We start from the raw sequence: 26,881 nt of genomic DNA, 5'->3' as shown, positions 1-26,881 counted from the left end.
ATCCACATTCGCAGGGCCGGGATGGCGAGTCAATGTTTTTCTGTTTTACCTCTGAATACTTGCGCGCGGTGATTTCCGTCCCTGGACAACACATGGTCCATGACGTGCTTCCTGGCCATCACATAACGACGTACACCCCTGTCACCCTCTAAGACTTTCTGACACCGTTCGGCAGGTCAAAGCGTGAAGGTGAGAGACGATTACAAGAAGGATGCCTTACTAAAGGTACGCCCTCCGGAGGGTGCCTCATATCTACAGATATAAGAAACCCGTGTCATATGAATGTTTCATTTATTGGTACGACATACACCAGAGCCGTGACCGAGAATATGAAAAATACCGGCTCAGTGATGGGAGGTGTAGGTTTCACAATTTTCATTGCACCTTTCACAATTTCATTGCACATCGCAATGAGGATCCACTCGGCCAGACAGTCTTTCGAGGTTATTGTTGTCGTGCATCGACATCCATGCATTTGGGTCGATTACTGTGAAATCTACACCGGTGGGAATGCTGCACATGAATGCCTCGTGATAGTCGCGGAATGAGGGCACGGACAGTGCGGAGTAGCACTCAGATCTGTATGCGCAGACAACCTATAGACTGGGTGGTGCGGAGGGCTTCTGGAGGAAGGAAAGGAAGGACGATAACTCAACACATTCCCACAAACGTTACTTGGTTGCACGAGTAAATAGCTTTGATTGAGTTGAAAAAAGAAGGGAGCGGTAGCGCCTTTCTGACAATGGCTGTTAAATGTCACCTGAATGAATCTGACCCAACGTTTTGCCACTGTGAAAACGAGTTATCTCTGAAGATCACTGCAGCGGGATTACTCTTTCATGCTTCCCTAAGAATGCCTGGCGCCATCTGGCGACACCGCACAGAAGCCTGCGCGTGGCCGCCGAAACGCATGACGCGTCGATGCGTGTTATGCGAAGCTATGTTATGCAGATCAACGTTAACATTTTGCTGTAGCTCGTCGACATTGTTAGCACAAGTAAAAATAGTCGTGTCGTCTGCATATAATATACAGTCCGTAGTCGTTAGAATATTAGGTAGGTCGTTGATAAATAGCAGAAACAGCAGCGGGCCAAGGATCGAGCCCTGAGGAACGCCTCGATATATGTTCTTAGCAGATGAGAGTTTGCCGTCAATCTGAACAACTTGGGTACGATTAGTTAGGTAGCTAGAAATAAGCTGAAGCGCTGGGCCAGTTATGCCGTAGGATTCAAGTTTATGTATTAGAATCTTGTGATTAATGGTGTCAAAGGCTTTTGTTAAATCTATGAATACACTTCCAACCAGCAAGCCTTGGTCGATTGCCTTCTTGACTTTATCGGCGAAGGTTAGAAGCGCAAGCTCAGTTGAGCAACCCTGCCGAAAGCCATACTGTTTAGGTGATAGTAGAATAAATTTTGCTAGGTAGGATGATAAATGTGTATGAACTAGTCGTTCAATGATTTTACTGAAAAATGAAAGAATACAAATAGGCCTGTAGTTATTCAGAAGTTCACGATTGCCTTTTTTGTAAACAGGTGTTATTTTACCAAGTTTCAGAGAACTGGGAAATATGCCTGCTTTAAACATTTTGTTAGCAATATAGGCTATGATAGGAGACAGTTCATTAGAAACTAACTTGATACGTGATGGGTGAACAGAGTCTAGGCCAGGGCCAGTAGACCTAAGCGAAGATATAACATGAAGAACTTCTTTTGCATTCGTAGGTCGCAAGTAGAAAGAATGAAGATGACGAGGCAATGTCGGTAATGGGGGATCTGTTTGAGAATCGCAAGTACTGCTAAAATACTCGCTGAAGGCATTCGCGATATCAGCAGGGTGGCAGTATGTATGTGTCTCAGTTTTTATTTTTGTTAAGTGATCACGGCATTTATTATTTAAGAATTCGTTAATTACCTGCCAATTGCGCCTCGTATTATTGCCATTATGCAAAATCTTGTTCTGAAAGTAATCTCGTTTAGCACATTTAAGTGCTGCTGCAAGCCTGTTAGAATATTTTTTGAAACGAGATTTAAGTTCACAGTTAAATGGCTCACAAATTACCCTTTTGTGGAGCCGATTTTTCTTCAATATACATCGAAGTAGCGCTTTTGTGACCCATGGTTTTCGAGGGGAACTGAAGAAATGAGTTGTGATAGATGTAGCAGTGCATTCATGAATGCAGCGTGTAACTTCATCCAAGAACAACTGATAAGCCTCTTCCGCGGAAGATTCACAGAGTACTGCGCTCCAGTCATTTGACTGTATCATAGAGATAAATTTTTGAGAGTCAAAATGTACTTTCTCTTTCTTCTCATTCGCTTTAGAATTTTCTCTACCTAAAGTCAAAAATACAGGGTAGTGGTCGGTTATGCTGTGCTCGATGACTCCTGCCGTATGATATTGCCACGACGCCATCTGTGCCCAACCACGCTGACGACGAGAACGACGACCTCGTGTGTGCAAGCGAGCGTGCTAGAGAAGAAGAAGCTAAAACTGAACGCTTGTTCTAATTGTCTAGATTAAAATAACGCTCTCTGCTCTTGTCTCAAGTGAGCCGTGACACTGGTGGACGTGCTGGGTATCGTGTCATCGCCTAGTGATAGGGACGACTCCTGCGAGTAGCCCTGCGTCCAGCCCTTCAAGACATCATCCACGCGTCGAGACACCTGTGCACCGTGCAAGCCGCCGCCTGCAAGGTCTGTGCCCGGAATTTGGTCTCTTGCAACGAACTTCGTCAGCGACCTCAACGACTCAGGAAATGGCGATTGCAAGTCCAACACAGGTGACTATCCAAAACCATCTAGTCCCCTCAAGCTTCCACGGTGACACGTACGAAGACGCCGAAGACTGGCTGGACCAGTACGAACGCGTAGCTAAGGTCAATCAGTGGCGTCCGGACCAGAAGCTTTCCAATGTGTACTTCGCTCTTGAAGGTAGCGCAAGGACGTGGTTCCAAAACCGCGAGGCACATTTGACAACGTGGGACGAATTTTGCCGTCGGCTACTTGACACCTTCGGAAGCACTGATCGCCGAGATAATGCCCAACGACTTCTCGAGTTGCGAATTCAGAAGCCCAATGAAAGTGTCTCCATGTTTGCCGAGGACATGTCTCGTTTGTTTCGTCGCGCGGATCCCAACATGCCGGATCCGAAGAAGCTAAGCCATCTCATGCGCGGCGTCAAAGAACAGCTATTCGCTGGTCTCGTGCGGAACCCGCCTACAACAGTGGAAGAATTCATTAAGGAAGCCACAGCAATCGAGCGGGCGCTCCAGCAGCGTTGTCGGCAATACGAACGCCTGACTAACGATGCGCCTGCAGGAGCCGCAGTACTCACAGTGACAGACGAGACCTCGCTGCGTCAACTGATAAGAGACATTGTGCGCGAGGAGATTGCGAAGCAAACTGTGACACCGAAGGAGTTTACTGTTGCTTCGGTCGCTGAAGTTGTTCGCCAAGAAATTCGGCAAGCATTAGCACCTCCTGAGCCGCTCCCTGAACCGAGTCCCGAGACGCGCTTCGAGCCACGCGCATATAGCTACGCAGACGCTGTCCGTCGCCCGCTTTCTACCATGCCGGTACAGCAGTACCACCAGCGGCCACCTATTGCTGCCTGGATACAGAGGGAGCATTTCAGGCGACCCCAGCCTCGCAGGACCGACGTATGGCGCACTGCTGATCGCCGACCATTGTGTTTTCACTGTGGCGAACCAGGGCACATTTATCGTTTTTGCCCTCATCGCCAGCGTGGCATCCAGGAAATGTCACCTGCCACTCCGCGCCAGTTTCCAGAGAGACATCCACGCTTCGACGACAGTGTCAGTCAGGAACAAGGCAGCTCAGCTAATCTGCGGTCGCGCTCGCCGTCTCCATTACGTTATTCTTCGCCGAACCGTCGCAGTTTCGCCGACGTTGTACGAGGCCGCTCTCCAAGCCCACGGCGGGGAAACTGAAATCAGCGACCTCCGGGGGGAAGGTTGCAAGTCGTCGAACCGCCGAAAATCCCCCATTATTACTGAGAAACGAGCAGAGCAACCCGGAGAAACGGGACGCCGACGAATTTGTAAGTGCCGACCTACTCTTAACAATTGATGGGCACGACGTGACAGCTTTAGTTGATACTGGTGCAGACTTTTCGATAATGAGTGAGCATTTGGCAGACCGGCTTAAGAAAGTCAGAATGCAATGGACGGGCCCTTATATTCGAAATGCCGGGGGCCAGATAATGGTACCTACAGGAAAATGTACTGCACGGCTCCAGATAGGAAATACAGCTTTTGTCGCCACTTTTATGATTTTAAAAGAGTGCTGCAGATCACTCATCCTTGGAATGGACTTCTTGCGGGAGTATGGCGCCGTGGTTAACATACGGGACGGCGAGATAACCTTGACAACTAGTACAGACACGAGCCAAGACGAAGAGCGCCGACGTATATCGTTACGTGTCGCCGACGACGACGTCTGCATACCACCACTATCATGCAGTCTTGTCTCCGTAAGTTGCGGAGAACAGTTTGACAAGGACGGTGTAGCCGAACAACTAACTGCACTTCTGTTCCATCAAGGTATTGCCATCGCTCGGGGTATCGTCAGCCTAATCGGTGGTCGCACAGAGGTACTACTGACAAATTTTACCAATGAACGCCGGCACATCAGTAAAGGCACCGCTGTGGCGTACTTTGACGAAATTGACCACGTCCAACACTGCTTTGCTGTAAAAGAGGAATCAACCACCGATACGATGCCATCTACACCCGTCGTCGACGTTGACCCAGGTTTAGCGCCGCAACAGAAACAAGGGCTCAGAGAACTGATTGACCATTTTAAAGACTGCTTCTCTACAACGTCCCGAGTGCGTCAAACACCACTGACGAAACACCGCATCATTACGGAGGAAACAGCAATACCCATCCGACAGCATCCGTATCGCGTGGCTGAGAAAGAGCGTGAAGCAATACAGCAGCAAGTCAAGAAAATGCTGGACGATGATGTTATCCAGCCGTCGAAAAGCCCTTGGGCATCGCCCGTGGTACTCGTTAGGAAGAAGGATGGCAGCCTGAGGTTTTGTATCGACTATCGCAAGCTCAATCGGGTTACGAAAAAAGATGTGTATCCCTTACCACGCATCGACGATTCCCTCGACAGGCTGCGGCATGCACATTACTTCTCATCGATGGACTTAAAAAGTGGATACTGGCAAATAGAGGTCGATGAGCAGGATCGCGAAAAGACTGCGTTTGTGACGCCTGATGGGCTCTATGAATTCAAAGTTCTTCCTTTTGGTTTGTGCTCCGCCCCAGCCACGTTCCAAAGACTAATGGATACTGTTCTCTCAGACCTTAAGTGGAAGACTTGCTTAGTGTACCTAGACGATGTGATTGTTTATTCTGCCACATTTGATGAACATCTCAGTCGGCTACGGTCAGTTCTTCAAGCCATACGGTCCGCTGGGCTTACCTTAAAACCTGAAAAGTGCCACTTTGGCTATCAAGAACTACAGTTTTTGGGCCACATTGTAAGTCACACAGGCGTCAGACCTGATCCTGAGAAAATCGCAGCCGTCGCAAAGTTTTCAAGGCCTACGGACAAGAAGGCAGTCAGACGCTTCCTGGGCCTATGCTCATATTACCGGCGATTTATTGCGGGTTTTGCACGCATCGCCTCACCGCTCACCTGCCTAACCAGAGAAGATGTCACGTTTATGTGGGGCGAGGAACAGGAGGCTGCATTTAACGAGTTGCGGCACCGTCTACAAACTCCGCCTGTTCTTGCCCATTTTGACGTGGATGCGCCGACAATGATCCACACCGACGCCAGCAATGTGGGTCTAGGTGCTGTCCTTGTTCAGCGGCAAGACGGCGCTGAGCGAGTCATCGCTTACGCGAGTAGAACACTGTCGCGAGCCGAGTCGAACTACTCCACCACAGAGAAGGAATGCTTGGCTGTAGTATGGGCCGTTACCAAGTTCCGCCCGTACATATATGGCCGCCCATTTCAAGTCATAAGTGACCATCATTCTCTCTGTTGGTTGACCAACATGAAAGATCCATCTGCACGTTTGGCACGCTGGAGCCTACGGCTTCAAGAGTACGACATGACAGTGGTCTATAAATCGGGCAGACAGCACTTAGACGCTGACTGCCTTTCCAGATCACCGATCGAGTCGTCAGGCCGAGATGATGACGAATCCGCAGGCTTTTTAGGAGTTGTTGGTGCAGCTACCATCTCTCAACAACAGCAAGATGACCACGAGCTCGCTTCACTAATTGATTTCTTAGAAGGCCGCACCACAAACAAGCCCAGATTGTTCTCAAGGAACTTGTCATCATTCTGCATACGAAACAGTGTTCTTTTTAAGAGGAACTTCTCTTCAACAGGGAAGAGATATCTACTGGTTATCCCTAAAACTCTCCGCAGTGAAATCTTGCAGGCCTGTCACGATGCAGCTACGTCGGGCCACCTAGGCTACACAAGAACATTAGCACGGATCAAAGAGAAATACTACTGGCCACGGCTAGCAACACACGTGAAGCACTACGTTCGCACGTGCCTTGACTGTCAGCGACGAAAAGTGCCACCTACGAAACCTGCCGGACTATTACATCCCGTTCAAGTGCCGGAAACACCGTTTGCACAAATTGGGATGGACCTTTTGGGCCCATTCCCAATATCAGCTGCAGGAAATAAGTGGATCATAGTTGCGACAGATTACCTTACGCGTTATGCAGAAACCAAAGCACTTCCGAGCAGCACAGCAGCCGAAGCCGCGCAGTTCTTCATCGAAAACGTCGTCCTTAGGCACGGTGCTCCAGCGGTCATCGTAACCGACAGGGGAACCACATTCACGGCTGAACTTTTGCGAACTGTACTCACGCTCAGTGGCACAGCACACAGAAGGACGACAGCTTATCACCCGCAAAGCAATGGACTTACGGAGCGCCTCAACAAGACTCTCGCAGACATGTTGTGCATGTATGTCGATGTGGAACACAAGAACTGGGACCAAATATTACCATACGTAACGTTTGCTTACAATACGGCTCGGCAAGAAACAACAAGAATGACGCCATTCAGTCTCCTCCATGGTCGAGAAGTGACTACAATGCTGGATGCTATGCTTCCTCATGATTCCAGCGATTCCGAGAATAACGCCGCAGATTTTACAGAACGCGCCGAAGAAGCAAGACAGCTCGCACGCGTTCGCATAACTAGCCAGCAAGACCGTGATGCGCGACGTTACAATCAACGCCATCGATGCGTCGTTTACCAGCCCGGCCAAAGAGTCTGGATTTGGGCTCCAGTACGCCGCCGAGGCCTCGCGGAGAAACTTCTGCGCCGATACTTCGGACCGTACAAGGTTCTACGACGCCTTAGCGACGTCAACTATGAAGTCATTCCTGACAGCCAATCCTGCTCGAGGCGCCGTCAGGACCTGCCTGAGACTGTGCACGTGGTGCGCATGAAACCTTATTTGGCTGAATGACATGGACACTTGCTGGTGGGCTGGACACCGGGTGCTACCCGCCAAGCATCGGGACGATGCTCCTTCTGAAGGGGGGGCAAATGCCACGACGCCATCTGTGCCCAACCACGCTAACGACGAGAACGACGACCTCGTGTGTGCAAGCGAGCGTGCTAGAGAAGAAGAAGCTAAAACTGAACGCTTGTTCTAATTGTCTAGATTAAAATAACGCTCTCTGCTCTTGTCTCAAGTGAGCCGTGACAATATGTAGTAAAGTTGGTTAATATGTGACCAATTAACGTATTAGATCCTGTCATGTCACATCTAGTTGGAGAAGTAATTAAAGAAGCAAGGCCATAGCTAAGAAAACACGCAAGATAATCAGAACATGATGGACTATTAGGGTCGATAATGTTTATGTTCATGTCTCCGCAGATAATGACATTTTTGTTTTCGTTCGCAACAGTGTGCAACAACTTTTCAGACTGCGGACAAAACTCGGAGTATGACGATGATGGTGAACGATAAATGCACGCTAACACTGTGTTCCGGCCATCAACTGAAAAAAACACTCTGATCAAATTCCAACCATATAGATTCGCAGATCAAATTAGAAAAGGCAAGATCATTGCGGCGTTTGTATGGCAATGATGATTTAATAAATATGGCAGATCCGCCGCAACGTGGCGTAGCACGATAGCAGTACTCTGCATTGTACTCTGGTAGCGCATATAAATTTCTATCGTCCGGTGACAACCATGTCTCAGATAGACAGATAAAAGAGAAGTTGTGATTAATTATGGAAAGAAATGCTATGAGGCTGTCATAGCTTTTCCGTAGACTACGAATATTGAAATGTATTAGCGATAACTTGGGAGTTTCATCACTGAAATGTTTTTTTTAAGATCCTGACAAGAAAACATTCTTGCGCAGGTTTAAGATATGCAGCCGCAAACACTAGTAAGCTAGGTGAAAACAGTAAGATCACCCGCACTAGAAATCCGGTACACACGGCTGTCATGTCTTTCGTGCCTTGATTACGCAGTGGTCTGTCCAGAGGTGTTTCCAGCCTCTTGCTTTTTTCAGCTCAAGAGCTTGTGCAAACAGCCGCTTTCTTTCTTGCGTAAGATGTTCATTAACGTATAAGGGCTTCTGATCCTTTTGTGGAAAGCCAAGGTTCACAGTGGTCAAGCGAGCCTTGCGTTCTTTTTCAGGAACTCAGATTTTTTTTTTCTCGGGAGCAAAAGCGTGCAATAATATTTGTTTCTTTTTTAGCTGGTACACGATGTGCAGTAGACATCCTCAGGAGCGATTTTGCATCCTATAGCATCACCCATAGACTGAACAACCGCAAGACAGCTTTCACCTTTGGTTGCAGGGACACCTTTTATTTCTACGTTATTTAGTCGGGAGTACTGTTCCAGTTCAGAAACCCTGCGTGCCAAGTCGTCATTTTCATCTTTCAGAGCCCTGTTTTCAACAGCAACATCTATATTCTGCTTCTTAACCGTCTCGAAAAGTTCATTAAACATGTTCAGGCTGTCACGCATCACAGCAACCTCAGCCCGTAAAGCGTCCATTTCTTTTGCCAACTCAGCATTGGTCGGCATTGTGTAAACAGCACGCAATTTGGCAGCAGCGGCATACACAGAGAAAAATATGGTTGGAAAGCAAAGGAAAAAAAAAAGACCAACCTGTGGCAAAAGTAGAAGAAGATTAGCGACTTGCTCGCGACCGCCGCTGCCAAAAGTGAGCGACAGCGTCAGCGATGCCTGCTTATATGTGGGAGCTTGGCCGGTAGAGGGCAGACGCAGCAGACCAGTCACATTCGTGACGAGGTGGCCAGCTGGGCACCGCACGTGTAGAGGTGATAGCCTTTCCTTGCTTCGGCTCGTGGATTGTTCCGCATATGCTGTGGCAAAAGTAGAAGTAGATTAGCGACTTGCTCGCGACCGCAACCGCCGCTGCCAAAAGAAGATTCATAAGATAATCCAGCTTCTTTTAGTTGATTACAGATAGCCTAATGTCGTAGATGACATTAGGATTTACTGCTGTGTGCCGTAGTGAAAGGCAGATGATCTGGTAAAAGTATAGTAAAAGTATTTACGAATAATCCTCCGCCCGATATGTGCAATGTGCTGATCGATTCTGTTTCAAGGGAAGGTGAGCATATCTTGTTTTTAATGTCGTTGGATGTCTAGCTCAGTAGAAAGCTTGCAAAAATTAGGCGATCCCAGTGCTTTAAAACGTGCTGCACTGCAGGCCTTAAATAGTGTCACGGCCGGAACTCTTTTCAAACTGTAAAGCTAGCTTTTCTGCGTGGTCGGCGGCAGCATAACGGTGGTGCTTATGATACGTACGCAGTGAAGCTGTGCGCGTAATTCACTGTTTGAACTCACGACGCATTCGCGGACAACTTTTAAGAGTTAAAATGAGTGGTAATCGTTCTGTCGGCGAACATTACGGTGGTTTCAAGTTTCTAAAGAACGCAGAAGCGAATTTTACAACGTGCACAATGAAACTGTTGTGTACGTTGCGAACTCTATACACAATGGGATTTATAATAATCTGCTTGAAAAAGGCAATAGGAGCGGCTATTTAACGCTATTTTAGAGAGCAGCGGACTACACGCTCCGGCAATTTTTAGGTTTGGGCAGTCAACTTTTGGGAGCCAAGTGACCGATCAAAGCCTTGTGACATCACTGTCACTGTGTTAGCAAAAATCGTCAACTAGACAAGCAGTTCGTCACAACACAACAGCTGCCGTACTAATTACAACGCCGCACAGCCGCCCACCACGTAGCAGACGAACAGGTTATAAAAGCGCCACCTACGGCCGTAGGTTGAGCGAAAGTGGGCGCAAGCTGCTCCCATAGAAGCCGTATGTATGTGCAGGTCTGGAGTTCCAGTAGGTCGTGTTCAAAACATCAGCAGAAAACATCTTCACACACCCACAATAGATAGCACATTACTGTTGCACTGCGTTTGACTGCCACAATAGATAGCACATTACTGTTGCACTGCGTTTGACTGGCGTCGGCTGCTAATGCATTTTTGTCAGAGTAAAAAGTGGGACCTATCTGTCCCGTTATCCCACAAAGGGTTACAGAGCAAAATGCAGAGAGTGGAGTTAGGAAACTGGCTGCTTTCTAAAAATTCAGGTGTCCGTTAGATTTCTACTTTCGTTGGGAACTTTAAGTCATTTCTGTGTTTGTTTTCTACTTGAGACATATATAAAGCGGGCGTCTGTTTAATTCAGGCGCATGTTAAAATCAGGCAAATACTGGCAAACGCTTCAGTGTCGTATGTTCTGGCATTTTTTCAGCATGTTGTTTAATTCGACCCTCTGGATAGTTTCGTCAATTTCGTCAGTCCCGTCAGTGTCGAGTTAATGGAAGTCGACTGTATTTGTGTGTGTTAATGTGCTTGCATGCGTGTTTGTTTGTGTATGTGTGCATGTGTGTATATGCACAGCACAATTTTATAAAACACCAAATCATGACACAGCAGACATTGCACATTCATAAGTGCAAGTGCTTCTAGTGACATGTTTATTCTGCAAATAAAACAAGGGGCAACAAAAAGTTGATACAAATCCACGGGAAATACACATGTGCATCATGGAAAAAAAAATTTGAAATTTGAACAAGCTAGACCGCATACCTTATACTCTTATTACTACACAGAGATATCCTTGTGCTTGTCTCCTGGATGAATAAATGCTATGCTGACTTGAGCACTTGCTTCGCTGAAGCTGTGGCCCCATGGTGGCTACCTTTCTTCTTGCTACCGCGCCATGGTGGCCCCGTGTATATGGCGTTGTGCTACTATGCACAAGATCGCTGGATCAAGTCCTAGCCACAGCAGTCGCATTTCGATAGGGGCTATATGCAAAAAACATCCATGGTACTGTACATTAGGTGCGCGCTAAGGAACTCCAGGTGGTCAAAATTCAGGCAACCACCATAAGCTAATGTTCAGTGGTTGGCATTCACCTTTGGCTTTGAGTTCTACTGTATTTTTTTTATAAATATATCTAGCATTTGTGATACAGTTTATTGCAATATTTGTGTAAGAGCGATGTGACACGTTGGAGGCATGCATTGTCTAACCAGGTTAAGGCATTTGTGAGAGGTACTGGCTAAAACTTCCAGGGCTAATCTTGTACACATAGACAAACACATAAGAAAGTGGATGGGAGAATGGTTGCCATGGTAGCTTAATTGGTAAAGCAAGACATATGCTATGCTGAAGATGCACGTTTGATCCCCACCTGCGGCAAGTTCTCTTTTTATCCACTTTCACGTCCGTTATCATTATTTAATTTGTACAGTTCACTTAAAACATCACTGTTAACTTCTATGCTTACTCGTGCACCATTGTTTCTTTATCTGTATGGTTGTGAGTAACAAGAAATTGAAATCGTAGATCCGCTTATACTTCTCGCCTGTTGGCAGTGTAGCACACAAACGTTGTTTCTTTGAAGCGGGCACCGATGGAGTAGCCAGCGTAGCCCATAACTACCACCTGTAGCCACCACTGCCGCATTCGTATTGTGCTCTTGTACGCAGGTTGCCCGCCACCGGCGCCACTGGGAGCTGCATGTTGCAGCTGCTGCGCATCGAGGCGACCATCAGCGTGGTGCTGTGGGACCACGTGGCGGGCCTGCTCGAGGGTCCGCGTGAGGACTACCTGCACGCCGTCAACGCCATGATCAAGCAGCACAGTCAGACGACAGCCGTGCTCTTCCTGTACCTGCCGCCACCCCCGCCCCCATCGGATGATGGCGACGCCCAGCGCCTCGCCTATCTCAACCAGCTGGACCTCCTCACGTCAGGACTGCCCCCAACGTTGCTTGTGCATGGTATTTCTCCCGTCACTTCCACCACCCTCTGAACAATTGGTGGCGAGTGAAGGGCACGTGAGAGACAAGTGCCAGCAGCCATGTTATAGCCCTGGGAACTAAGAGCAGAGACATGTCATTCATTATCTGCGTGGCTGTCACATTTCAACCGTGTGAACCTTTGTGCAGAGAGACTGCTTCATTCATTGTGTGCATGCATGTTCAGACCCTATTAAGTACTGTTCAGGTGTGACAGAGAAAGCCTGTTATTGTGAAGCTCGAAGGAAGGTGAGAACAGTGGATGCCCCCTTTATTTTTGTGTGTCAGTTGTGGGCATGTGAAGACTTTCAGCAAGTTGAGAGTGAGCCATTTCTTTTGCTTAAACACTATCCATTTATGCTTTGCATGTGCTGTTTTGAAATGGGAATGTATCTTTTTGAGATAGCGTGAAGTTGATAAACCAATCACTCTTTGAAGAAACTTGCTTTGCCTGCATCTATTCAACGAGCAGCTCCCGCTAAGGAGACTTCACGTTTGCTGCACCAGGTTCAAGAGTTTTGTGAGCAGTTTCGTAAGGCTAGCTGTGTGTTTGCGTACATACATATTTTGGAACCAAGAAGGGTACACGTTCGAGGCTCCACTGATGACTCATATACGCCACCTTCTGTGAAATTTTTGCAAAGCATAGGTGCAAATACTTCTGGCTTTCATTGCATCACTTTTGATGTAGGGCAGTTTACACTGATAGCATACCCAAATGCTTCCATAAGAAAAGCTGCAATAATTTGGTGTGTTCTAAGTACAGCGAAAGCGCATTATTGCATTTCATTTGTTCGGGACTGTGCATTACCTCGCAATACTTTGGGGACGGGGGGGAGGAGGCTAGGTAAAGCATGGTTGCGTGCAGGTGGTACATCGTTGGTGCACTTTCGTTTCCCTCACTTAGTGGTGCTCTCTTTAACCTAGTGCGTTCTTCATCTATGTCAACTATATACTCTGGAGCCATCTCCTTGCAGATACGGCAGCACAGCTTTTGTGCATTGTACTCTGATGTGATTTTTGGGAGACATATCATGGATTGAGTGCATTTCCTTTTTGCATCTAAAACACCGAGTCACTCACTTCCTGCGCTGCAACAGTAGTACTATTGGTGATGGAAAAACTTTCCTTCTTGGGCTTTCAGTCCTGGTGAGATGTGGTCGTGAATCTTGGCTGTGATTCCTTTCCCATTGCCCTTTCTAAATGATTTTACTTGTTTTAATTCATTGCACTTATTTTCTTCTTTGAAATGGTCGTCTGCGCTTCACTGATTTAAATAAGTGTGTGACTGTGGGTGCGAATGAAAAAGAAGTTGTCATATGATTAGTGCAAAACTGGCACGGGACAAATTAGGAGAACAAAAAGAAGAAACAAGTGTGTGATTCTCCTGCTCATCTTTAGTATTTAAAATTTTCAAACGAGTTTTTTTTCTTTGTTTTGTGAGGTTGACTACTGTATTGCACTTTACATTGATTCGTTTCTTTTGCATTTCCATTTATTACCGCCATGGTTGCTGAGTGGCTATGGTGTTTGGGTGCTGAGCACGAGGTCGCGGGATCGAATCCCGGCCACGGCGGCCGCATTTCAATGGGGGCGAAATGCGAACACACCCGTGTACTTAGATTTAGGTGCACATTAAAAACCCCAGGTGGTCGCAATTTCCGGATTCCTCCTCTACGGCGTGCCTCATAATCAGAAAGTGGTTTTGGCGCGTAAAACCCCATAAAAAAAAGAAAATATTTCGATTTACCATTTTTGTTTTCATAACACCACCCAGTTCTTATCCAGCATTATATGCAATGGACAGATATTGAAGCGCACCTGCCTACACGCAAAAAGGAGAACAGAAAGTAGACAGGACACCTTCTGTCTACTTTTATTTTTTTGCGTTTGCTGGCATGCTTCAAGATCAGTACATCATGAACTTCAACCAACTAACCCAACCTGCCATCTTGCTTCTCAGCCCCCACAATGAGTTTGCATAGTTATGGGAGGAAATCATTTCCCACGTTATTTTTGCACTGAAATGTGACTGTGCCTTTGAACAGACTCAGCAGCAAACATATGAAGATTAGGATTGTTTTGCAGCAGCAGGTTTATTAGGCGTCTTTATAAAGGAATATGCAGGAGGAGGTCCCATAACATAAAACTCTATGGGGACCTCCTCTTCGTAAAATAAAGGTGTAGTCAGCAGCGGCCCCAAGGGGGACGTGATGGGGGCATTCCCGCCTCAGCTCCAAATTGTTTTTGGTTGTCATGTCGCTGTTGCTACACGAACAAATCGGCAAGAACAGTGCATCACTTTCGGCAGGCGTACAGGTTCATTTTGGCGAGCGAGAAAGGCAGGGAAAGGTTTGCAGAGTCGGGTCTGACGCAATTTGGGCCGAAACCACTCGTGACGTCATTGACAGACGGAGGCCGGCGTGGACGTTTGCGCCTATCGGACTCCTGCGTTGCTCCCGCTGGCTTCGAGTTTTGCACTATCCCCTGTTTAGCAGCTATGCTGGTAACTCTATGCTAGGTGCTTCCATAACCCAGGCGTTCCAAGAATGCAAGGTGCCCAGCATCACGTTCCGGGCCGACCCACGGCGCGCCTCTCCCGCATTCCCGGTCATGTTTAACCAGCAGCACCGCGTCGACCACGAGGCTGAGTGTTGCGGAAGCGCTGCAAAGTGAATCATCGGGGACATTATTGCTGCCCGCCTGGTCGTCATCGCTACCTGTGGGCACCACGATTCGTCGACTCTCGTCTACAGACCGCGTTCTGGCCCGTTGCCCGGACCGCACCCACAGTGAACAGGAAAGCTTTCCGATGATTACGCCGAAAATTTCGTCCTTTCGCAGCTCCCCGCAGCCCACCCCCGGCCACCACGAGAGAATGATACAGTGAGCTCGCAGTAACGTACGTGCGAATCGCGCTGCAGCGCGAGCTCGTGCGCTTCTCGCTTGATGTAACTTTTAACGACAGCGCTCGAACATCGATGTGCTGCAATCAATACTACCTTGCCGTGCTGCCTCAACGTGCTGGCTTGAGGTCAAGGATGAGCACATTTAACTCTCTAACCTGTACGTGTTGCTCGTAGTGGGGTAGTGAATTGTCACCGAATCAGCCCGACCATTTGTGATCACTTGCACACACCTGGTCACTTCGCCACTTAGCACCGGTCGAATTAATTTTCGCTGTGGCCGGGTCTCGAATCGTGAATCACCAGCCATGCCTGCTACTATGTGGGTCTGCCGTCGGAACTGTAGGTGCAAAATACCGAATTTTAGAACGCATATAATCAAGCAAGCTTCAAGACAGGCGAAGCAGTCAGCATGGCGCGAAGCTTCGCTTACCCAGCGCGACGTACTGCAGCTATCCAGCGCGCCCGACGCTCCGCTTCGCGAGGCCTTGAAGGAAAACGGTAGACTCTGATGTTGGGAGTCGGGCCTTCTTGTTCATGGCAGCCCACAACACCGCAGTAACAACGGTGACGCTTTTTCGACCCTGAGCTTGGTCTCTCCGGATCGGCGTCGCCGATTCTTTCTGCTGTACGCAAGGCGAACGCACCTCGCATATCCTGGTCCCTTTAGGAGCCGGCCCGTCTCAACCCATACGCTGTAGCCATGACTACAGCGTATGGCTACAGCCATGGCTACAACGCCGGCGCACGTCTATCCATCCACACGGCACCGCGTAAAAAGCTTTGCCGTGCGGTTTGTGCGCTTTGCAACGCTGCACCCCTTCATACTGGCACACACGTGGGAATGTGATGTGTTTCGTATCAGTTCAGCAAGGTCCTTGACTTTATACACTCGAATACTGTGCCTACAGCCCGAAGCCGATGAATGCAACGTACGCTTGACGGTCCGCTGGTTGAGTGATGGAAACGAGTCGGCGTGGCGCCCGTAAAATTGACTTCGCAGCGGCGCAGTTGAACATTTGACGTCATTTTGCACCACGTGATAGCGCTCGGTGAATAGCGCTGGGAGCGGCGTCGGAAAAAGTTAAGCGCAGCTCTGCTCCCTGCGGGAGCATATACAGGAACACTATACAGTATATAGCAGTGACAGCTTGGCCAGCGTTGTCCTTTGTTGGGCCAATGTTTGCTCGGTTTTCTGCTTCGTTCAGGGGACTACTCGGCTATCACCTCCGGTAGTGGGAAATGAAGTTAAATGTCTACATTTAAAGGGAAGTTCCACAGGAACTTTACAATTAGAACTCTGTCTTTCGCCGCTGCGGCAGGCACTGATACCGGTAAGGCGGGAACGCCGTATGTCCAAAACGCTCTAGTGAAGGCAATAAACTCTACAACAACTACTACTACTACTGCTACTACTACTATTGCTGCTATATTACTAACTGCTACTTACGACGGCTACTGCTAGCTGTTACTACTGCTACAAGCGAAGTTTCTGCCGTCCTTTTGTCCATCTCGGTCCCAACGTATCATGTTGTTGCTAATAATGCGCTCTAATGAATAATTTTCTAGAATTATCTCCGTTGAATATTAACAGCGGCGTCGGAAAGGTTTAGCTTTTTCGTCGCTGATCAACGAATTCAAGGCTTAACCTTTTTGCTTACGCGTCGCCTTTCTCTTCTATTTTATTCTGGAAGCAAAAGAAGAAAAAATAACAGGGAGGAGCTCGAGCACAAGAAGAAGGAGAGGTCGCGCGTGAACCTGCTCAAACCGGAGAGCTGCGACTGGCGGACATAATTTTTTTTATCTGAATTTGCATCTCTGCTATCCGAGAAACCTCCCAGGGGCTACATACCGTCATGGAGACTAGCGGCTACGGCGCTCAGGTACGCGACGTGAGGCTGCTTTCTTTCTCTGTAGACTATACTGAGATGTCGTCGAGTCTACCTGGCTATAGGCCTAACGGCTTGCACGGCGTTCCAGCGCAGACGGGATGCAGGGAGCATGTAGTTTCCTATACAAATACTACGCTGTAGAGAGATCTCTGGCGGTCCATTACTCCATTACTCTCCGGTCCATATCAGGCAGGTCCATTACTCCAACGGTGCAGTCGTTCGACTGCACCGTTGGAGTAATGGACCTGCCTGATATTCGTGTTTGCACCTTTATAGACGTGCTTGTGGCTTTATAGTTAGTACGCCATTTCTGTCTTTGTTGGGCCTGACTTCCGACGCCAGTCCTATTTTTCTAAACCCAGAAGGCAATAAAACCCCGGAGGTATACATACGTTACCATTGTGCGTCATCTGACTTATCATTATTTTGTTTTTTTTTTAAGTCGCCAATTTGCAAAGTCACAAAACTTGGCGAAGCCGAAAGGACGGATCTTAGGCGTGTGTTATAGCCATCACTTTCGCGCTGACCGAACCGCCATGCATGCCTGGAGCTCCCACAAAGGCGCACTCTAGGTCCAGAGTTATTTCTCATTTCTTTTTTTTTTTTTGGGGGGGGGGGGGACTCTGTGTGCGCGGGCCGAACGATCTGCATGGTGTACCAGTCTAGACTGCACTCTGAGGGGACACGAATAGTGCGAATGGGGCAGAACGTATTGTCAGTCACCGCGCAACCCGCTTTAACATAAGATGGAAGTGACTTCATGGCGCCACCTCGACGTATTATGATCACTGCTAGCACTTATCCAGTTGACGCCTATCAGCGCTTCACTTTCCAGCTGTACTGAGGGGTATTAACTGGAACGGCAGTTTAGCCTGTCAACAAATTTAAAGAGTTAATTTTCTTTTTATTTGTCGAACAGTAGCGATGGCATTCGTCGAAAAGTTGGGCTAAGCAGGGAATTTCCGGTAAATGAATATGTTTTCATTACTCTTCGGTTTTAAGTTCCCACTTAGGACTTGTGCAGTAAAGAGACTAATCGCAAGGTAATTTAGCCATTATCAGCTAGCATCGCGCTGCGATATAGTCGCGCAAGTGGTGCCCGCCTGTTCAAGTGATCCAGTCGATGCGACAGAATTCCGCCATCTGCCACAGGAAAGATTTAATAACCAGTTTTACACTGGAAAAAAAAATCACTTGATACAGATGTTTCTAATGAGAACTTCGTGGTCATCGTCATCGTCGTCGTAATGTCATCCACGGACTGTCGTCAGTCAGCGTGAGTGCCTGCTCAGAAGTGCACTGCAGACAGCGGGACAGCGGCAGCTTGTACGCAGCCGTCCAGTGAGGATGTGCTCTCGTCCATCGATGGTCTGTAGCACGTCCTTGTATAGTTACTCGGGCAACCCCGAATAGCTAATCCACGACGGGCAACTTGCGCAGAAAAGAAAAGCTAACTGCAGTGGCACTGTGTCTGTATACACGTCTGTTTTAGTGCTCTTGAAGTGAATGTAACAGTGGTCGAGCGAACTTTTCGACAAGGGACCTTTTCGATTGGGTGGCTCCAGTTGTTCGACCACTGTTATAATTACTTCGAGCTTCCATTTTTCTGTGAACTTCGTTTTGTTTTGGTGTTCCGCGCTGTTTGCGTGCCTGTATACTGTGGATGGCTTTGTATGGCAGTTTAGTTGAAACATGTACCACTTAGGCAGCAGCGCAGGAAAGACTGACTTACAAGGCTTGCGTCAATTGCCTTTGTCTGCCCTGTACTGCTGCCTTAGCATATAAACTAATATGTAGCCAGCTAACTAATATATGAACTAATATGTAGACCGCGAAATCGTGCTCACTTACACGCTAGCCATATCCTAACGTCAGGTATAATGTGACTACTTGGGAGCTGCACAAAAACAATAGTATACTGGGTGTTTTTTTTTTTTTTAGCTGCACCAATTTATTTTTACATTGCCTATGGGAGATAGTACAATTCTAACTCTTGATTTAAGTTACTCGATGAAGCGGCCATTACTTTTATGGGAAATCAAAATATTCAAACGAATAATTAACGCAATTACACTAATTAAGTGTCTAATTAGCTACCTTAGGCCACATATTTAAATCTACGAGTTATAGCCACTGAGTTTGGACGGCGTACCCACTTGAAACGAATTCTCTGGACAGCACCAGTTCCGAGATATTAATTTTCAAAGTGTCCGTCGAAATGCGTTGGTGTACCAGTTAATTTCGTGCTCCAATGCAGAAAACAGCGGTTGCTTGGAAAAGTAACTGGATCGCCAATGCATTTCGACGGACACTGAAAATAAACATCTCGGAACTGATGCCGTCCAGAGAATTCGTTCCAAGTGGATGCGCCGTCCAAACTCAGTGGCTATAACTCGTAGATTTAAATATGTGGCCTAAGGTAACTAATTAGACACTTAATTAGTGTAATTGCGTTAATTGCGCTAATTCCATTCAACATTTTGATTTCCCGTAGATGCAATGGCCGCCCTATCGATTAATTAAGATCAAGGGTTAGAATTCTGCTATCTGCCATAGGCAATCTTTCAAAAATTTTGTGCAGCTCAAAAAAGAAAAAAAAAAGCACCCTGTATATAGACTAGACGAACACGAACTCTCCTGTTTGTCTTTATTCTAGTCCCATTCTTCGCGCAATGCCTATGAGGAGCGACGTGTAGTATGAACCAACAAGCTCGCTTTGTATGAGGCATGACCGAGCCTCGATCACGTGGTCGACCCCTCCTCGCAATTGCATATGGCGCGCAGGTCCGACCGCAGCTGCTCGCCCTGCAGTCGGTGGCTGCGGCCACCGAGGAAGCGCCCTCGTCGGCGCGCCGCATGCTGCTGCTGCCGTCGCTGGGCATCGCGGCCGTGGTGCTGGGCTCGGCGCTGCTCCTGTCCATCGTGTTCGCGCTCATCAGCACCCGCACCGAGCCGTGCCGCTCGTACGCCTGCGGACTCTTCGCCAGGAGGCTGCAGGAGTCCATGAACAGGTAGGTGACTCGGCGTGTCTGCGTCTGTTGTTGTCGGGCCATGGGACACGCGTCTATAGCTGACTACGTTTACGCTGGTTTTGACTAGCTCAATTTATTGCTATGTTTCCGCATTCGGGAAATGAAAGGCCACGCGAACAGAATGCACCGCACAGAACCTGAATATAGGTTCGTGACACCGCGTACGTTCTGCACATTTCGTCAGTTTCAGTTCCTCACTCCTTTGTGTAAATCAGAACTATGGCCCACTTAGTATCTAGAAAAAGCCTATCACAAATTTATTGTAAGCAACAACCAGAAGATGTAATGGCAAATACGCCCCTGTTGAAATCGAGGAGGATTTGTACAGACGCGCGTCTGCCCATTGCGCTCGCTAACTTCCGCGATGTCCCAGTTCAGGCGAAATTCTTTCGCTATATACTGGCATCAGTAAGGCACTACGTTTCGGAGCGCGGACGGAGGCAGTGAGGGCAGGTGTAGCGCTGTTTGTGGCCGGGCCGAGGCTGGTGCTGAATTCTTTGACTGTAGCCCAGCATATAGATGTGTGTGCGTTCTTCCAGAGCAGTCCCGACAAGGACGACCAAAATTCCCGTTGGCTCGCAGGTCCTTCAACCCGTGCTACAGCTTCACCCGCTTCGTCTGCGACGGCTGGCAGCAGCAACACGCGCACTCGGTGCGCACCGAGATCTTCATGTCGGCGCTCGAGCGACTCTCTCGACTCACGCGCAACGCCGTAGCCGCCGCCGGAACCCCGACCGACCAGGGCGGCGGCGCCCGAAGCAGCCGCCGAGGTCGCACGGACCGCGAGCGCATAGCGACGCTCTACCGCAGCTGCGACGCCGTGGTGCGAGAGGGCAGGAACGAGATGCCGCACGTCAAGAAGGCCCTGGCCCAGGCCGGCGTCTTCTGGCCACTCAGGTCCGGGACGCCCGACGTGCTGCGCACCGTGCTCTACCTGTCCGAGGTGCTGCACTGGCCCGCCATCGTCTCGATCCGCGCCAACGACGACGACTCTGCCGGCGGAGAGCGTGCCAGCGACGCCTGGCGAACGACCGTCATCGTGCGCGAGGCGCACACCTTTCCCCGGATGCTGGGCAGGCAGGCCAGACTCCGCACCGCCAACGAGTCCCGCCACTTCTTCGACGTCCTCCGCGCCCACTTTGAGTCGGACGACTGGCGGGAACGCGAAGGCGGCGTGACGTACGAACAGATGAGGGCCGTGGAGGACAGGATGCTGCCTCCGCTGCGCAGGGCCTACCGGGGCGCGTCGCACCTCGAGCCGACGCCGCTCGAGGCCGACGACGAGCGACTCGTCAACCGCAGCGAGTGGACCGCGGCCGTGGCGCGACACTGGGCCGTGGCGGGCCACCGCGGCATCCGGCTCAGGTCGACGAACGCGGCGTTCCTGCGCGCGTTCCTCGAGCTGCGACGCAGGTACGGCGAGCAAGACACGCACCTCTACGTGTCCTGGTGCGCGGCGCGCTACGCCGCGCTGTTCGCCAACCTCGAGCTCATACTCAACCACTACGGCGCCGACCGGGGCAAGGCACTGCTCAACTACGGCCGCGCCTGCTTCGCCATGACCTACACGTTCGTGGGGGACCTCGTGTTCGCCCTGTACGACTCGGACGTCGTCGTGCGGCCCAACACGAACATCAACGTGCACAGCCTCGTCCGTGACGTGCGCGGGGCCTTCGTGCGGCGTCTGTCGTCGTCCTCGTCCTCCAGGCCCTTCGCGGCCAACACGTCGTTCGCCAGCCGCTGGCAGACGGTGGACCCTGCGCTGCGGCTCGTGGACATGCCCACGGACTCGTCGACCGAGGAGGTCGCGCTGCCGCCGGAGGTGGGCGACTCGCTGGTCACCAACTGGCTGGCGCTGTGGTCGCTCACGCGCAGTCCGGGGTACGTGGCCCCGCGGAAGTCGCTGTCGGCTCGCCCCTTCCAGGACTGCATGTTCTACACGCTCAACGAGACCGAGAGCGACTTCGTGCTGTCGCCGTTCACGCTCGTGCTGCCGTTCTACGACGACGGCATCACGGCCGCCGTGAAGTACGGGGGGCTGGGCGCGCAGGTACGTCGGCGCGTCTCGGGCGACGTCTTGACGAAGTGGATGCTGGGCGGGTTTGTGAAAGCCGTGAAATTGTGTGGAAAGTAGATGCAAAAGGGGGGAGACCCAAAGTTAACGAAAATTGATTCTCAATGCGCTAGCCTTAGGATTGTGACAGAAAAAAGTATGCGAAGTGGGGGAAGCTGGCTTCCCAAACTTCCCATATACCTTTTCCCTGTGACCCTCCTAATGGTAACGCATTATATATATATATATATGCACATGCCATATTTAGCTGCATGGTGTAGGAGTCTTCACACGACACCACTCAGGTTCGCCACAAGCTTGCATTAGGACTCTACGAGAGGGCCCTTAACCAGCTGCCGTGGCACGCCCGCGTGCTCTACCGAAATTATTCGCAGCAATGGTATACTTACTCTGCGAAATTTCACTTCTATATCCCTGTTCTTCACATGAGGATTTTTTGTAAGTTTGCGGGAACAACCTCCGGTGACGCCAGCAGTGGGACGTTAACGAGATTTTGTTCAGCCAGATCCGCCCTCCCGTGCTTCCAAGATTCCTTATTGTTACTTTGTTAATTACCGGCTTCAGACTATAACCAGACACCTTTAAAGAATTTACTTGCAAAGTTTTAAACAGATACTTCTACTTCTACTCACCTGCAAGTGAAGATGCTTTGAATGTTATATTTGCAGAGATCGAAGATAGGACGGACGCAGCAAAGCTCTAGAATGAAATTTTAAACATACGATATCGTAAAAGGGGAGAACAGTTGTTGCTGTTTTGTCATCTTCGGCGATATAGGATAAATACTCGCCAGCGTCGCCGTAAACAAGAGATTATACACAGACGAAATCGCAAGAACGCCGAGAATCGATGTGCGAAATAATTGAACACTTGGCTCAGATGCCGTTTCGTTCATTATATTTGCCTGCGCGGGCTGGTATAGAAATCGTATGCTATGAACGAAACGGGTCTTTAAGTGTAATTTGTTTTGAACTTCACTGAGATCCAGGAGAATCTTTACAAAAAAATTTGCCATCGGCCCAGCACGAGACGATCACGTGCTGGGCCGATTACTACGGCTTAAATCATGTGGGACAACGCGATCTCCGTGACTGCAATCGGTGGGGTGTGAGAATTCGCGAAAGGGCCGGGATTTAAGTACTAAATACCAAAGTGTGCTGCAGTCACTGCCGCATGGCGGAGTAGCCAGCCCCTACTTCGCTCTACACTTGAGGCGCCGCTGAAACGCTTTCTGGAAACGGCGAGAGAACTGTTCCCGATCTGTAGACAATGCTGCGGTAAAACATGGGAGGCAATGAAATAATATTCCGCCGCATGCATCAGGGAACAAGTCACCATCTACCGCAGTAGATCGCTCTCTCTCTCGATCTCCCCCTCCTGCAGATTTCGAGGGCCAGCCCTAACTTCTTCCTCAGTATGCGGCGTCAGCGACGTCGTTACAGGAGGTACGGCGCCATTGGGTGATCGTGTATGGCTATGAATCGGCGAGCAAAAGCACAACGCAGATGGAAGACAAATTACACTCGGCCACGGCCGGACTCCGATCGTGGCAAGGCGTGACGCTCTGTCGTCGCTGTCCCAGCTGAGGGGCATCGATGAGTTGAGGGCGGAATGAGGTGGCACTATTTACGCTATTTTTGATCTCCGTTCTTATTAAACCCTTTACAGTTATCCCGTTCACGAATGCATATGCCTCTTGAGCAGTCGCACTTATTCCACCGCGTCGCTCAAGCTTCAAACGAAGGCGATTCAGCGTCCCGTTGAGACGGTTTGGCGCGCCGAAACTTTTCTTGTCAGAGCAACAACTCACGGGCCCACTCGTGCGACCTATCTTCAGGTGGGCGTCGCCTCGGCCGAGCTGGCTTTCCGTTTCTACCGCCACCTGCCGGACGCCGAGGCGGCGCTGAACGAGTCGCGAACGTGCCTCAAGTTCTCGTCCACGTCACCGGCCAGCCCGGCATCTCCGGACTTGCTCATGGCCGAGCTGGCCTCGGTGGAGGCCGTTTTGGACGCCTTCGTACGGTCCGGTCGCGGCGAGGACGACCGCTGGCTGGTGACGCCGCAGTTGTCGGCTATCCAGGTGCGGAACTTCCTCGGTGATTTCTTTATTAGCCGCAATAAACCCGCACTGCAGCCCCCGTGCCCTATCCAGGCCGCATAGAGCGATCTCTTCTCCGAATAAAAGTTTTACTTATTCATTTGTTAGAAGTGCGACATTCTTCACAGACACGCCATCGGTCCCATGTAACCACAAGGCTAGGAGAGGGCCCACTGCAATCTACAAATAACAAGACGCACATCATGGAGGAGGAATGCATTGACGAGCCTATCGCCGTACTTGCACGGCTCCCTCAGCCTAAGGACTTAGGTTATGTGGGTGGAGCTAAGATTTATCGGAACCCTTACACATATAAAAATTGTTTGTGTTATTTACATTGACAATTTTAACAAGGATCTTTCTTTGATTGGGTGGGAACCATCGCTGGCGCGTGGATTAGGACACTACTTATATAACAATGGTGATATATCGCGACGTCACGGCCGTAGTCCCCCCCCCCCCCTCTTCAACTTCCCTCCTTGCTTGGACGAAAACAATGGAAGAGAACTTAGCCTTTGTTTTCTCCGATACGCAAACCTTTTCCGTCCAGGAAGTGCGCGCCGAGAGGGTTTTGAGATTTTTTGTTTGGCAGTCTATCGATTGACTGAGAGCCTTTGCTTAAGCTGAACTCGTTGGGGGTTTCTCTCGCACACGCAGCTCTGCTAACGAGCTTGGGAAAACGCACGCCCGCGCAGGTGCTGCTGATCACGTGGTGCTTCGTCAAGTGCCCGGGTCGGGAGGAGCCCGGAGTCGAGGGAGACCCCTGCAGTGACGTGCTGCGTCACGTGCCACGCTTCTCTCAGGCCTTCGACTGCTCGCCAGAGACCGTGCTCAACCCGACGCACAAGTGCCGCGTCTTCTGAACCGCCTACACAGACGCGAAGTCATATTTATTTAGCGAATTTTGATGTTGCGCTATGCAAATACAGGCATACAGTATTATTACAGTTCTGTTATGACTCATGAGATACTAGTGTCGGCTCTTCTTTTTTTTCTTGCTTCTTTTCCCGGGCTGCAGGGAAGTGGTTTTCATTCTAGCCATCTCAAAAGTGGGTCTCTGCAGCTGCTTCTGGCGCATGTTTTCCGCAATATCAAGCAGAGAAAAACGTCATACGATGGTCAAACCTAGTTAAATATTGTTATAAAATTATGCGTGGTATCAGCTATTGCAAACACCAGAGACCAGCTGAGCTGGGGGAGGGCCAGTAAAGTAGTGCCAAACCGCACACAAGACACATCAGCGCCGGTAACGCGTCCCTACGGCATCTGCCAAAGGCGTCTACTACAGCATCCGCGATTCGCGTGGCCAACGCCGTGGTAGACGCCGCGGTTGTCTCCACTCAGTACGGAGCGTAGGGCGTGGAGGACGTCGAGGCACCTTAGCAGCCGCCGGAGAAGAACGTCCCTCCTCCCTCGCTTGATCCCCCAGCCTCACGCGCCACAGGAGAGGGCACGCTTCCGGGCCGCGTCCCTCGCTCGCATGCGTGCCGATCCTTCCTTCCTTTCTATGCTTCACCCACCCTTGCCGCGTCGCTACGCTGTTCGATGCTATTTTAATACTCTGCTTTCACTCTCTCTCAGCTCTCTTTCCCCCAGGTTGGAGAAGCTGCGCACGTCAAGAGAATAACCAACGAGGTTCTAACAGCTCCACTGTAAAGTGAGGCTGCCATAAGCCGTCGTCGTTAGGCTTCATAGTCGGCGAACACCCGCCCCGACTGTGGTTGTACGTCTAGATGACGGATTCAATTTATATGCATGCAAACACTTCACGATATCGTGTAATGTACGAAGTTTTACACGAATAAGACCGGAAACCGGGGCGCTGACGTGAGCCGTCCCCGAATGCAGTCGAGATCCCGACTCCAAATGAGAGAGAGAGAGAGAGAGAGAGAGAGAGAGAGAGAGAGAGAGAGAGAGAGAAAACTATTTGGTCCATTAAGGGTTTAGCGTTCGGTCTTCGTCTTCATCGCTGCAGACGCTTGGCCTTCTTAGCAGGGTTGGGCCCCTAGTCCAGGGCTCCACTGAGCCGCGCTGCTTCGCTTGCGTGCTGCACCACTGCCCTTTGGGCGCCGAGCTCACAGCTGGTGAGCCGGCTCTCCCACTGCTCCGCACTCGGGGTTTTGTGTTGGTGGAATGTGTAGTTACGTTTACACTCCCAGGTTATATGGTAAAGCGTGGGGGTTGCCCCGCACCACGGGCAAGTGTTCCTAAATTCTGTAAGATACATCTTGCTTAGTATATGTAAGTTAGAGAAGGTTCCCGTTTGCAGGCTCCGCCAACTAGCTGCTTCTTGCTGTGTTAAGGCTTTCTGTGGCGGGGAGTATCTAATTATCTTGCCTCTGTGGTAGTACTTCTGCTTCTTGTATTTGATTTATTCTCTGTCAATAAATAAAAATGTCACTCATATGCGCGCGCACATATCACCCGAACCACACGCATTGCGTTAACCTCAACTCGTAGACACTGATGAGCATATAAACTTCGAATACACGCACACAGATTGACAGGAGTGTTCAGCCGCCACTCTGCTTGCAAG

At 49.7% G+C, this 26,881-nt stretch overlaps 1 protein-coding gene across 1 annotated transcript; it reads left to right on the top strand.

Annotated features, from left to right (window-relative positions):
• The first annotated feature begins 17,005 nt into the window (after positions 1-17,005).
• LOC142573971 (uncharacterized) lies at positions 17,006-25,378 on the top strand. The gene is made up of 5 exons (XM_075683169.1): positions 17,006-17,132; positions 19,926-20,152; positions 20,756-22,223; positions 24,085-24,327; positions 25,041-25,378. The coding sequence occupies exons 1-5, from the start codon at positions 17,106-17,108 to the stop codon at positions 25,206-25,208; spliced, it is 2,133 nt and encodes a 710-aa protein (XP_075539284.1). The 5' UTR covers positions 17,006-17,105; the 3' UTR covers positions 25,209-25,378.
• Positions 25,379-26,881: the final 1,503 nt, after the last annotated feature.

This window comes from Dermacentor variabilis, chromosome 3 (genome assembly GCF_050947875.1).
Source record: "Dermacentor variabilis isolate Ectoservices chromosome 3, ASM5094787v1, whole genome shotgun sequence".
In the NCBI taxonomy this organism is placed as follows: Eukaryota; Metazoa; Arthropoda; class Arachnida; order Ixodida; family Ixodidae; genus Dermacentor; species Dermacentor variabilis.
Note: the sequence above shows the minus strand (reverse complement) of the source record. Positions and strands in the feature narration are given on the sequence as shown.